Source organism: Camarhynchus parvulus, chromosome 2 (genome assembly GCF_901933205.1).
Source record: "Camarhynchus parvulus chromosome 2, STF_HiC, whole genome shotgun sequence".
Taxonomy (NCBI): Eukaryota; Metazoa; Chordata; class Aves; order Passeriformes; family Thraupidae; genus Camarhynchus; species Camarhynchus parvulus.
The window spans coordinates 17,644,672-17,659,462 of NC_044572.1; the positions used below are offsets into that span (position 1 = coordinate 17,644,672).

The window sequence follows — 14,791 nt, forward strand, 5'->3', positions numbered from 1 at the left end:
GTGGGTTTATTTGAATGTGCAGGTTTTGTAAAGTCAGAATGAACATCAGTATCTGCAGGACAATACTGTAGTTTGTGTGTTGGACTTTTCATAATTTTAACTTAATGTTTTTTCTACCCTAAAAACTCATCTGTGGATGAACTCTATCAGTTACATTTTTTTTATTTTATGTTCTTCCACACCAACTTGAAAACAAAGCAGGTGTTCATCACTTTGGTTGTCCCTGTATCTTACACTGTTTCTTGCTTGGCAGGGGATTAAACCTCTATCAGTGTGTCCAGTTACTGTGAGGAGAAGGAGTTGTGGTACTGGGCTGTGCTGGCTGATGTGCGTTTAGGCAGACCTCATTTCTTTCCCGAGTGACTGTTACAGTCCTGAGCTTTGATGTGCTGTGGTTTTGATCCTTCTGAGAAATCATAAAAATTGGCTGTGAAGAAAAGTCCCAGATACAACAGCTGACCTCTGTGAAAGTTCTCACCACATAATTGGGTGCATCTAATAGCAGGTCCCATAGGAATGAGCTGTATTCTTGTGGTCTCCAAGCAAACTAAAATGCCTTTTATCCCGGAGCAGACAGGATGTGGATGCATTAGCAGTGTTCAGGTGTGCTGTGTCAGGAGGAACAGGTGTGTTTTGTGAAGGGCAGAGGAACTGAGGATGGTTTTGGTTTCAGTTGTAGCAGTAAAGTGTGTTCTGAAAGCCCAGTAAGATGTTCAAGTACAGTGGTGTGACACGTCCAATGCTGTTCATCAGTGAGTACCCATTGTCTTTTACTGGAGCTGTATTTTGTCCCATCATCAGTCTCAGAAGCTCGTCAGTGTGTGCTGAGCATCCCCAGGAAGTCACAGAGGTCTCTCAGTGAAGGAGAGTACTTAGGGAGGTGCACAGGGGAGCCTGGGGGTCTGCACCTTCCTCTGCTTTGACAGCCATTTTGATGGGTTAATTCCCATTTTGTTGTGTTTATAGATAACTGATAATTTTACTCCTGAACCCAGACACATGGCTGTCAACTTTTGTCTTTGAGAACATAGAACTGTAATTGTATTAAATGAACAAAAGATCATCTGAAAAATTAGGAACTTAAAAAACATGCAAAACATGACTTGTATTGGCTGACAGTGCTGCAGGTACAAGTTTATTTCACCTCATCAGCCTCCATAGTATTCTCTGCTGCTGCACTGGTAGCATGGAACATGTAGGGGAAACCCATGACTTGAGGGGAGAGATGCAGGGAGCATCTGCCAGAGGCATCAGGGAGAGGAGGTTACTGAGCTGCCCCTGAAGAAAGTAGTGAGTGACTGCATATCTGAGTCTGGAAAAATGCTGTTCTTTCTGCTTCTTGAAGACTGCCAAGATTTGGGTCACCTTAAATTTCAGCCACTATGGCAGCTGAGAAAAAAGACATTTTTAGGAGTCATTGCTATGTCCTGATCTTAACAGCAGCTACCTCAGACTCTTATCTGTAGTGCTTTTTTTACTGTGTTGGGGATTTTTTTTTTTCTTTTTCCCCTTCCTGTGGAAGAGAAGGGTGATAAGTCTGATTGACTCAAGAAGGGAAGTGCATGCCTCCAATAGACTGTCCTGAGGTGGGTACTGTCAGTGTTCCTCTGGAAGCTGGATTCAGTGGGATGGGGAGCTCCATGGGCTTGCAGAGCAGGTGGGGTGGGCAGGCATCACTGAGCCCCCCAGCTTAGCCACGTGTGGCCAGGGCAGATTGCTCTGGGCCGGGGCTATGGCTGGGTTTGGAATATTTCCACAGATGAAAGCTCCACAACTTGCCTGGGCAAGCTGTGCCAGTGTTTGCTCATGGAGCAAAAAGGGATGTTTTTTATGTTTAAACAGAATTTCTAAACATTGCTGTTTGTATCCATTTTTTTGTTTCTGTATTTCATTCGAAGGATTCAGACAGGTTTGGGAGGTACTTCTGGTCTGAGGACTGTTTGCAGCTGTGAAGCTGCAAGTTGTTAGGGACAGGATATAGCTGAGATCTGATGGAGAAATAATAAAATGTGTTGGTAGCAATGGTAGTGTTTGGATTTTTTAAATGGTCCCTAACAGCAATTCCTGCTTCAGTGGTGATCAGTGGTTTAGTCTGAGCTGCCTTTCTGGAGTGTGGTAGGTGGAAGGTGCTGTGTGGCTGCTTTTTAAGATTTTAAAGGGCTTGTCATGATCCCTATTAGCATCGCTCACAGCACTGCTGATGTGGAGTTAAGACATGGCCACAGTCCAGACAGTTTCATACCTTCTTTTGTGCTGCTGCAGAGCTGAAGGAAAACTCTTCACTGAACTGCACATTCAGGGCCTTGGGTTCCTGTGCAGCCTCTGAGACCCTCTCCACTTTGTTCAGGCAGGACAAAGGAGTTTGAAATGTGGCCTCATTTACTACAAAAACTGTGGTTTTGTTCCCAAAGCCAGGCCATAACACCATTCACATTTAGATAGTAATTAACCAATTAATTAGGCCAGCCTTTGGAAAGGAGTGTGGTTGTTGCCTGGAGGGGGATTGGTTTAAAGCTGGCTGCACTGCACCCTGAAGTGGTGCATGTACCTGTGGCTCCCAGTCAGGAGACTGTAAAAATCTGCCTTAACCATCTGCTATTGAATCCATGAGTTTGTAAGCCTGCAGGAAGGGCTGCCTTTCAGTGGGGATCAGATGGATTTTGGCCCTGTACACTTGATATGTCCTGCACATTGGTCCCTTTTCCTGCTATATGCACCCTCTTTGGCTCTGCCTTCCCACCTCTGTGTCCTGCCCAGTGCAGGGGCTCTGTGCTGTGTCACTTTGTGTGGTTTTGCTGCAGTCCCTCCTTGTAGAAGGAACTGGCTGACACAGAGATGATGCTCGCTCCACTGTGAATTCCTTGGCTGGCTCTGACTGAGCTCCTTCAGTGAGCAGCTGCTTCACTGCTGGATTTCAGAGCAGTTTGCAGTGGTAGCTGTCCCAAACTTCTTCAGTGGCAGGCATCTCCACAAAACTGCTCTTCATAACCAGTTTAGTGAAGAACACAGGTTTCCCACTGCAGTGTCCAGTTCTGATTTCTTCTGTGTCCAAGGAATTTATTTACAAACTTGATGGTTTTGCTGAGCAGCAGCCTGTGTACAGCTCTTCCCTGCCTGTGTTTGTGAAAGCCTGATAACTCCATTGCTGGACAAGCAGGACATGGAAAATGAATAAACATGCCTGACTTGTGACACCAGCAGTGCTGCCTGTGCAATGGGTTGTGAGCTGGCTAAGCCTGTTGTTGTTTCCTGGGGGTGCTGCACCCCAGCACTGAGCAGGTGCACCAAAATTGCAGGTCACAGTGTAGCTGAGGCCTCAGGTGGGTGTAGAGTTCACTGCCTGATGGCAATTTCACATCACCCCCACAAGCAATGAGCACAGCACTGCCTCGCTGTCTGTGCACACCAGTGACTGTGCAGGGGAACTGGTTCATTACACAGTGCCAGATAGAGAGAATGTGCTGCTGTAGCCCCTGACCTGCAGAGGCTCTGAGAAGCAGCTGTGGGAGCAGTGCCAGAGCCACAGGGGACCCTGCCTGCCACAGCCATGGCTCATGGGGACACCTCCCGTGCCACTACAGACAAGCAGTTTGTTAGTAAGTCGCTGTTGTTCACTAAGTGTCTCATCCTTGGGAGGTGCCAGACAAACAGGAGCAAATCCTGCTACATCCATCATTCAGCTTGAGGTTACATTTTGGCTGTGTGAAAGGGGAGCAGGGTACCCAGAGCGGTGCTCTGTGTGTGCTGTGTGTGGCACGGGGAGCTGGTAACAAGCTACAGCACGGGGGTCAAGGAGGCTTCCTTTGGAGCCAGGGAATCCCATACTCCCATCTGTGAGCAAGCAGAGATCAGAGCAGACCCTGGAGCCACCAGTCCCTGCTGCTCCACCCTGGCTGGAAGGGAACTGGCTCCACTCCAGAGGGGCCGTGTGGGTGCTCTGACCCTGCCTCAGGCTTGGCTTTGCTGAGCTGGGCTCAGCTCTGTGCTGGGCAGGTGCCTTTGCCTTCAGCAGGGTCAGGTGCTGCCATCCCCTCCTCTGGCATGGCAGCAGACTGTGCTGTGCTCCTGAGGGATGGCTCAGGGGTTATTCTCACCCTCCGAGGGCACAGCCTTGGAATGATGCTCCTGGGAAACTTCCCCTTCCACAAGGGAAGATAAAACAAGGAATACCTCAAGGTGGAAGGGCTGATACCTCATTCAATCACTCAAAGGTTTTTCTTTGCTTGCTGGTTTTCTAACTTGGAGTTCCAGCAATAAGCTTTTATCGACAGCAATTTGAAAGACCCCATTTTGAAATTAATAATCATGTATGGCCTTAATCTAGGGAAAATCAAATCAGGTTTTCTCCTAATGGCTTAACACCCTCAGGCAAACAGCTGCACAGCCAATTGAGACCATCGAAAAGTTACTAGTGACAAAATACAAATATGTAAGCATGCAGCCCTTTATTTTTGTAAAGATCTTTGCTTATCATAGATCTGTATATTACATTTTGGTGTTATACAAATAAATTTATTTACAAAACCATTCGCTATGCAAGTTTCTTGCTCTTCTATTTAACTGATATCCATCTTTTTCAACCCTACCCCATATATATTTTTAAGCATGCATAAAAATTAGCTTTGGTGCGGTAAAACTACTCTATGTGCCCAGCCACATACAGTATTTATTTATTTATTTATAGATATTTATAGATATGTACAAAAGTTTGCCAGTATACAGAACAGTACTGAAGTGTACATTTTAAAATCCACAATGCAATACATTAATGGGCTACCAGGTCTCAGTAAAATAAAAATGAAGGAAAAAGGGTGGATTGAGCTAAGAAAAAAAGTAATCAGCAACTATCTATATGTGTAAAACAATTTATTTTTTTCCTTGTCTGTCAAATTCTTAAATATAATCTGAATGGCAGTGCAATAAGTTGAGTTGCCTCATACACACATAAGACCAGTCTCGTTCTGTTTCTTGTGCAGAGGTTTACTGTCCAGCATACTACTTTCAAATGTACATTACAATAGTATCAAAATGTTTTGGCAAAAAGATCTCGAAAGGAACCATGACATTTGTTGACAAAAATAGAAATCTGTAACAAAGCTAAATAACACCAAAATAAAAGAAAAATATTTTAGTTTCAGTTTTACAGTTGAATATAATCACACTTTAGTATATCTCTGTTCACTTCTAGACCTCATAATGAAAAATAGCTTTATACAAAACAACTTAGTAAATTTTTAACCATACAATTCCCCATGCTCAGTACACCACTGTGCACACACAGTCAAGTTCACTCACACACCTTCACACTTTTTTTAAGAGGTGCTGCTTCCTATAGAAAGAAAATGCTCTTTTATCATTACAACAGCAACTGTTTTCCAAAAAGCTTCACTCTAATCTAGTGTAGTAATTCAGTATTTAGCACGTGATTAGTATTAAGCCTCCAGCAATACAACAAAATGGTTACATTCCCTGGTTAAAATATTGGCTGCGGATTCTTTGAATAAAAAGCCTCGGTGACCTGGCAGCTGTGCTGTGCTTAGCCTCTAGGATGGCTCCTTGACCGTGGATGGGGCGGACTTGCTGGCATTCCCGTTCTGTGCCTTGTAGCTGTTGAAACTAGGGGTGTGGATTGTCCTGATGCTCTTCATACCTTGGCTCAGGGAAGGGGGGGAGACAGAGGAGGGGGGGAGGTAGAGGAGGAAGGAGGAGGTGCTCGGCCGTTCTGAGTCTGCAGCGAGAACGAGAGGTGGTGACCTTTCCCTGGGTAAGTGGGGCTCTGAAACTTGGAAGAGCCATTAGAGACAGAGGGGATGAGGGAGGTAGAGTAAGTTATGCGACCTGTCTGAGGAGCGAGAAGGGAGGAGGAAGGAATGGAGGTTTTAGTAGGGGGATTAAGAGGGTTAGAGCTGTCACCGCTAGAAGCAGGTGCTGAGCTGCTTTTCCCAGAAGTGGGAGAAAAGGCTGGGATCTTAGAAGCAGGTAGGGTAGGAGAAGTAGCCTTATAGTCCCCACCAGCTTTCTTAGCACTTCCATTAGCCTGCAAATAAAGACGTCAGGAGACAGTTTGTCAGAAAGCCAGTAACACAATAAACCAACAGGACCTGGGAAAACAGCCCTACAGAGACTCAGAACTAACAGTTCGAGGCCTGAGCTAAGTCCTGCAGCCATGGACTGGACCTGGTAGAAAACCCAAAGTGCCCAAGGGAGAGTGCACAGAGGAAGAGGCAGGAGAGCTTTGTGAGAAGGCGCGACCTACGTGTTACAGAGCAGGCACTACGTCGGCCATGCCGCGCGGGTTAATGCGCCCACCGCCACCTACACCAACGGGTTAGTGTCCAGGGCTCCCTGCAAAGACATTCCCAGTTCTCCTACAGAACCACCACATGAACCAAATGGAAAGTAAACAGGTAGTTGACATCTTGAAATTACAGCTGAATACCACAGTTTAAAAAAAATATAAAAATAATAAATTAAGAAAAAAAAAAAGCCAAACCCAATAAACAGACAACCCAAAACCCAACTGAAAAAAAAAGCAGCAGGTGTTTTATTGCAGACATGCATGCACAAGCATGGTGAAAAGATCAGTACTGTCATGCCCCCAGGATCCAGGATGTCCAGTTTGACCTCAGGCATCCGATATTTGGTATAATCACAGTCAGTTACTGGAGTTTTAAAATAAACAAACAACATGAAATGTCCATCCAAACACCGGGTTTAGGGTAAAACTACCTGTCTGTATTGGCGTGGATCCTGCAGCTTATGCTGTTTGCCTGATTTCTCCATGCTTCCTTGTCTAGTTTTTGAAGCCATGGGGACTGGCATCCGGCTGGTCTGGGAGGCAGCGCTGGAGCCCTGCGGAAACGAGTGGAGGGGCAGGGAGGGGAGACAAGAAGGCGTGGTCAGTGCCAGGGTGCCTGAATGGAGGCCTGCACACCATGCGCTGAAAAAGCCACAGTACTACATGCAGGGAAAGTTCAGGAGCTTCACACCACGGGTGTTAATTTCCAGAATCACATGGAGAAAACTGCTCAGCTACTGATCAGCCTGGATTTCATGTCAGTGACACTTGTCATTTCACACAGCGGATTATTCGACCCAGCTCCCCTGCATTTGCCCATCACCAATCAGCAGCAAAGATTTTAAAAAACCCCAAAAACCAATGGTCTATTAGCTGTTAGACACCTCACGGGGAGCCCAAACAAGCCACCTGAAAGGAAGCAAACAAATCACAAGACCGTCTTGTTTAATGGTGATTATTGCAGATTTTAGAAAGCAGCTGGAGGTTTGATTTCTCGGACTAAGGTACCTTACGTGAAGTGGCTGGGAGTGAGGCAGGGGGCTCTGCACCAGCAAGGCTCTCATCCAGCACTACATGCTCTCGGGATGGGGTCTCTGGTACTATCTGGGCAGAGAAGGGGACAGTGCTTCCCTCAGAGGTGTATGTGTTTTCAGGGACAGGTTTTGGACTCATTTCACTGATGGTGTTTTCCAGCTGCTTTATAGTCTGCTCAAGGCTGTCTAGAGTTCTGTATGTACTCTGCCGAATTTCATCAGTCCTGGACAGGGACACTGCAGCTCCAGAGGGGCCCTCTTGCTTCCCAGAAGGACTTTTATCACTCTCCTCAGACTGAGACCTGGAAATTTCAAATCTCTTTGCTTCCTTGTGCTGCTTCAGGGTCCCATCTTCCTCCTCTTCTTCATAGACCACAACCTGCAAGGTCTTCTTCCCAGTCTTGGTTCCTGTCCGTATGGCCTGTGTCAGAGCAGCCAGCTGCTTTTTAGGGAATTTAAATTTAAATTTTTTCTTAGAATCCTGCCTGCTTCCCAACTGATCAGCAGAGTCTGAGTTTGCTTCTGTGTTCAGCCCATAGATCTGACGGTATTTGTCAAAATTTGTCTTTGTGCTTTCCTCCTCTGCAGGAGGTATGCTTTCTGCAGAGTCAGACTGAGGGTTAAACAGGTATGGCCCCTGGGGACCATGAGCTGCAGAATGCTCTGAGGTTGCTTTTCTGTCATTAGCTACCGGTGACTCTTCCTTCTGCCTCTCAGAGACTTGATGTGCTTCATTTTCTTCCTCCTCTTCTTCTTCTTCTATCTTTTCATCTGTCATCATTTTTTCCAATTCCTCATCACATTCCTCAAAAATTGTAGAAAGCCGTTTGTAGGCTGACCTAATATCCATGGGTTCATCGAAAATGATGATGACAGGCTTTTTGTCCAGACACACCACTGGCTCTTCACTGTCTGTGTTCTCAGGGATGCCCTTCTCTGATGCCACATCCTTCCTGGCATCGATGTTGACTGTTTGCACATCTCCTCCTTTCCGGCTCACTATGTCGTGAACTTCCCCGCTGGAGAGCACCTGGACAGCTGTTTTAGTAATCATGAAGGCAATGTTTTCTGTGGGTGGGCTGCCTTCACTTGGAGAGCTGGCCGGAGAGTCTGTCTCTTCAGTGCTGCTCACACTGTTTGCTCTGGACACTCTGGGTCTCAGCACAACCTGATTGTAGTTGCCTGCAGAAACTTCTTGCTCCTGCAAGGAAGGCTGAGGCCCTGCAGCCTCCTGCATGTGCCTCAGGAGAGGGGCAACGCTGCTGATGGAGATGGGCTTGCCTGTGCTCTGCAAGGCTTCACCCTGGGGAGCATCTCTTGACAGTCTGTAGTTTGGCTTTTGTTTTCCAGTCTCAGTGGCTGGAAAATGTGATCCTAAGATATCTTGAGCCCCTCTTCGTTTGTCCTCCTCTGGCAAACTGACACCAGACAGGTTTGTGCTCATACTCTGAAGGTGTTTGTTAGAATAGTCTGTACTGTCTACAAACAAACCCTTGCTAAATGTAGGACTGTCATTCATTGAAAAGCCACTTTTACTGTCAGCTGTACTGGATGAATCAGAACCCAATTCTTCTTCAGTTCTCCCTTCCCTCTTCTCTTTAGGATGGTCACTATCTGTGGGAGATCCTGTTGTAGCCCCATACACCTAAGGGGGAAAGTTGGATTACTTAGTTATTCAGGGCTTTTATCTTTACAGGACTTTTATTTTCCCCCAAGATTAATCTCAGGGGAAGTGCAGACCTCGTGAACTCACCACTCCATTTACTGCTGTAGAGACATGCCTCAAGCTGTCATCTGATTCCTGTCTTTCTTCAGGGCAAAATTCCAAATTCTGGCAGAACAGTGCATGATGTTACTGCTTTGTGCTATGCATTAGGTCAGGATGGGATGTTACCTTGTTTCAACAAGGCCTCCAGAATATGCATAAGCACATTAATTACCTTATTTCCAACACAGTGCTTCATGACCTGTCCACTCTCCTGCTAAACACCCCCAGCCCCCTCAAGTTTTTCTAAGATTGAAGCTGAAAGTCTCACAGTATCTGGTCACATTCTGCTGGGACACATCAAAGGGAGGCTGATATGAAAGGGCTGACAGCGAGTCTGGCTTGCCTTGAAAGGAAGTTTTATACCAGTAAAAGCTGATTTTCAAGTTACATTTTGCTCCTTCTAATGTTGGTCACACCTGAGCAGTGCTGCTCCATCACAATTAGTATCATTACAGTCTGAGCACTTCTAAATCCTTGCTGCATTAGAAGTATTCCATCAGAATTACCAGTGACACCCTGTGGTGCCTGTGGAAGTGCAGAATGAAACACTGAGCAACATTCACTTACAGCAGAAATGCCAAACACCAAACAGAGAGGCCATCCACTGGCTCAAAATAAGTATGTTTATTCCCAGCAATGAAACTTCAGGGGACTTTTTTCTTTATTTCCAAGTGAGGACCCCTGGAAATGCTGTTTCCTAACACCAGGCTTTTCTCTGGGGTTTGGTTTAAGTGCTAGTGACAACTTAGGAGAAACACAAATCATCAGGATGAAGAATTGACCTGAGGAGACACCAGGACGACGAATAAGAGAGAAATCTACAGTCAAAAGACAGCTCACCAAGAAGGAAACTAATTTAGCCTCATGTGCCTGAAGGCAGTGAATCAAAAACAGTAACACTGGCATTGCTTGCTTGAGACTAGGAGCCGACTCCTAACAAATTATACTCATGTGAGCATCAAGACATGCAGAACAGTCAGGAGCACTGCTCTCCCAACTGAGATGGATGAGTGACAGTGCAGAAATCCCCAGGCTGGCTGTGCCTGCACGCCCCATGCATACAGAGCTTCACCAGGTCTGGTTTCTACACCTTGTGTTTTCTTATGCACTGTTGGAGGATTTTACAGAAAAGCTTTACTCATAATCAAAACACAGAGCAAGAAAGTCACTCATACCCCAGAGTCACACCTCCACAAAGGCTTGTTCAGCAGTACAAGGATGAACAGCTGCTTCCTCATGTTTCCAGATGAGGAAGAGCTCTCATACAAACCAGCACAGCAGCAAGGCCTCGGTGGGCAGGCTGATAGTGTGCATGTTGTGCTGAGAGGCAGTTTGGGAACCAAACTCCAGGGCTTGTGATCCCCTCAGGCCCTGACCTGCTCAGTGCTCAGCACCTCCCAGTCCCAAAAATGTCAGACCCCGCAGAATTAGGCCAAGCCACTTAAAGGCACTTGCTGCCTCTGGATATGCTGACTGTATATCTTTTTTTAGCATGTTCTACTTCTAGTTCCAAGCACCAGTGAAACACCTCATAGTGTCCTTGTACAAGGTGTCTTATTTTAGGAACTTCTGCTTTTCTACTAAAAAATAAAACCACAACAAAACTCATTTCCTCACTGATTTTATCGTGACCATACTGTTCCACATTTAAAGCCAATAAACACTGTCACGTCAGATTACAAAAACAGATCTCATTAACCTTAATTTCCTGGACTCTGTGTTATTCAAATAAATATCAGTTTATGGCAATTACCTGACAGCACCTTTCAAAGAAATGTTTGTGCTACAGGATATGCAGTGTCCTGAGTGATGACCCAGGATTTCATGTAACAATATGATCTTCTCATTCTGACAACAGCAGTAATGAGGATGAATTCACACTTTTTTTCCTCTGTAACACTGTCATACACACAGAACAGTTTGTCCTTTTCCCCTCATACCCAGGTACCCTCACCCAGGCAGCTGTTTGCAGCTTTGGACTAGAACTGCTGTTTGGGCAGCTCCAACACAAGTCCTTAAGAGCAATGCCCGGACCTGGCAGCATTTGCACACACACAAAACGCACGAGAAGGTTGAAATGCTGTGCTGAAGAGCTGTGTTTCCTTCCCCACCATACCCACCTTCATTGCAAACTGGCATTTGGCTGACAGGTTGTCATACCTGCACAACCCCCTTACCCCAGCAGCGATGCAACTCATTGTTATTATACATAAAAAAGAGGTTTGCAAGGGCAGAAGTACTTTTGTCCTTTTCTTGTCCTGCACATTGGCTGCATGCTAAGTCAAATCAACTCAATTGGCAACTCCAGTCCAGGCACAGCTGGGAAATTTAACCTTGACCTGCCTACAGCCCCAGACACACAGCACCTCTTCTCAGCCCCATGGCTGAATTTTGGGCATTGCCCTTCAGCATAAGGGCAAATTCCTCCCATCCACTTTGACTCTGTCATCCAATAAATTGAATGGGATTTCTGAATATCTAACAACTATTTCTAGAACCAACAAAAGAAACAAAATAAAGCACTCAAACTGGCTCTAGAGACTGAGAGGAACCATTAACTCCCCTCAAGCTTAGGAGAGATGCTTCACCATCCATCACCAGAACAGCTGGGGAAGGATGTCCTAAGTAGTATGAGCAACTCTGACAGAAACTGACAGATCCTGTTTTGATTTCACAGAATGATAAAGCTTCATGCAACCATTGTACTCTTGCTGATGAGACACATAATACAGTTTAATACAGAGCTCTGTATGAGCATTTCTGATCCATACAGAGATAAAAGGAAGGAAACTGCTGGGCAGTGGTGGGTGGGGGTTAAAGAGAACAGGACAAAGGATGTAAGATTAGTTTTGAAGGAAAGAAGGTTATGCCAAGACCGGGTGGCATGTCTACAATTGCCACTTGTTACCTTCTTTTCCTTGTGATGCATTAAAGTCCCAGGCCTTATGTCTTTAACATGTGTGTCATTTCTGGACTGCTCAGCATGACTGTTTGAATTTACATCCATAAAAGAGCACTTCTGGAAAGCCTAGGAAATAAATACTACAGGTTATCAGGAGACCAAGAACTTTTACAGAGAAATATCTAGAGATGATCAGCTACAAGGAGAGCACTTGTTTTTAACAGTCACAACTCAACAATGTTTTCTACAAGCTCATGAGACAGTAACAGAGATTTCAGACTATCAGACTCAGAGAACCAGGGCATCCCTTCCAGCCTCTCAAGACTCTAACACCATGCTGACCTCAGTGCTCCCTGTAAGGAGGACAAGCTTGATTTTTGAATTTGCAGACAATGGAGATTCACAGAGGTGCTACAGACTATCCAAAGCCAAGTAGGAAGCCCATGACAAACTTGGGGCTTGTGACAGCACCTATTTCCTGGTGGCTGATAATGCAAGAGTTACATAACTCCACTTCTCCCACACAAACTGTAATTAGAACTTTAAACATGGAGATGTGCCTTTGTCACAGTCTTTGACAAGGAGCCATAAATTGACTGTCCCAACCTGTGGGTTTGTGGGCACTGGCCTCCCACCACACATCCTCCAGGGCATGGCCCAGGCTTTTCAGCCATTTATTTTGCTATCCTCCTTTCATTTCCTTTGAGTTTCTCTATCCAGCTGACTCCCAGATCTGGAGGAGCAAAACTAGCACTGGCACTATCACTGTGCAGTGCAGGCAGGGCACAGCACAGAGCAGGGAGCGCTCACAGGAGTCAGGCACACTGTGACATGCAGTAAGATTCTATTGTTGTACCATACAGTAGGGAAATTATTTGATTCCTGGCAACTCATGACATTAATAGCCCTGATTACAGATTAGAATCAGGCCTGTTCTTTAAATACTGTATTCTTCGTATGTATTGCACGTTTATGCAAAATCAGAAAAGGATAATAGAAAAAGTCCAGTGCAAAAGATCAGGATGCAGACTTCCTTCTGGTTTCCCATTACATGCTATTTGTATGTGTTAATAGATCAGACCTAAGATGACATGAAACTAATAGATGACATGAAAAAATAGTCTTGCTCCTCCCACTAGAGGATTTGGACTTTTCCCCAACCTACCCATTTGTGAGACCAGTGACGTGGGTTTGAGTAAAGCATCCTCAAAGTCCTTCAGACTTTAAGTGTCAAAATGTTATTTCCCTTTGGTATTTTTTAATCAGCTTTGCTCTGAAAGATCTGTAACAGTCTCCAAATAGTTTATGCTACAGCTACTGATTATTATGATGTCTTTTCCTGCTACATTAAAAATCTTCACATTGCACTCAAGTTTCTTCTGAACCTTCATATTCTTAACAGGCTTTTCAAAGGGGAGAAACATGGATACTTAGTCATGGATGCAGCAGCACAGTGTGGATCTCACCGATCTTGCACACAGACATTAAAACATGCCATGTTGTCACATCTACTCCTGACCTAGGTACAATTTTGTGGCAACATCACTGACCTGGGAGCTCCTGTCAACTTGTTACTGCAACTCCTGTTTCTTTCCAAGGCATGCAGTTGTGGCCTGGCCAATATGTTGTTGTTCTTCATGTGGACTTTTTATTCAGCAAAGCATTATGACAAATTATTGCTATCATGTCTCTCTCTGCTATCATACTTCACTGATCTGAACTAAGGTGATTTTACACAGTAAGGATTTTAAATGTATTTCCAGCCTTTTGATGAAAATACAGAGAGATACTGGGCCTGTTGCTGCTCCCTATGAGACCTGTCTATAAACACCTGCATCAGGTCAGTGATTTCAAAAGCAGACAGGTCTCAATTATTCTGCAATAGGGTTTTTTTGCATACTCTGATAGCTGCCAGATTTTTATAAGAATCTTGTGTAATGTTTGATCAAATGCCTTACCAAAATGTTGATGGGTATACAATTCAGTTGAAGCAGTCAAACCTGTTACTTGATCATAGCTCTTTGTTCCATTACATTGTGCTCACTGGCATAACTGTTTATGTCTGTCCTTTAGTTCTTCAATGATTGAATTCCATATCTCATTTTCCATCATTCTGCCTATGACTGACATCAAACTAATGAGCCTGTAGCTCTCAGATCAGACAATTTTCTCCTTCTAAAACATGGTATTCTGTTAAGCTCCTAAAATATACCTGGTATTTGGTTTTGGTTTGAAATGAGTATTGCTAGCTCCCAAAGCTAGCATTTAAACACCCATTCCCTGTTGAATGCTATTCCCATGCCTATTTCTCCTCCTCAGCTTCCCTCAGCCCCCCTTTCCATACCTTAACCTCCACTTCACTCTCCCCACTTGCAAGGCAGAGGTTGCTTTCCTGGAGACACAGATGCTGTGACAGCCTCTGAGTCCCCAGCCCTGCTGCCTTGCTGGTCACCAGCACACGGTGGGGACACGGCTGAACTTCTGCTCTCACTCCTGCAAACCAGCACTGGTGGGAGGGTGCTGAGGGAAGGAGCAGGGTGCACCCCTCAGACCTAACAGTTACAGCCCAGTGCCCACATCTCCTGTGCTCTGAGTGCCCCTGGGCAGCACCAACCCTCCTGCTGGCAGGTGAACAGCAGGGATCATCTCACGTTGAGACAGTGCTCTAAAATACCAGAAGTTATAACCAATTAGGCTGGTCCACATCTCCCTCCCTCATGTGGGCATGGCAGAGGGTGCCCCTGGGAAGCTGGAGCTCACTGATGGTATCAGGAATAGCTGGCATTTAC

At 45.3% G+C, this 14,791-nt stretch overlaps 1 protein-coding gene across 1 annotated transcript in view; it reads right to left on the reverse strand.

Moving 5' to 3' along the window:
- Positions 1 to 5,543: 5,543 nt before the first annotated feature.
- KIAA1217 (KIAA1217 ortholog) overlaps positions 5,544 to 14,791 on the reverse strand; it is a 176,256-nt gene continuing 167,008 nt past the window's right edge. Inside the window, 6 exon segments of the mRNA XM_030943482.1 lie at positions 5,544 to 5,689; positions 5,692 to 6,037; positions 6,730 to 6,852; positions 7,307 to 8,977; positions 9,086 to 9,163; positions 12,009 to 12,128. Coding sequence (XP_030799342.1) covers positions 5,544 to 5,689; positions 5,692 to 6,037; positions 6,730 to 6,852; positions 7,307 to 8,977; positions 9,086 to 9,163; positions 12,009 to 12,128 — 2,484 coding nt within the window.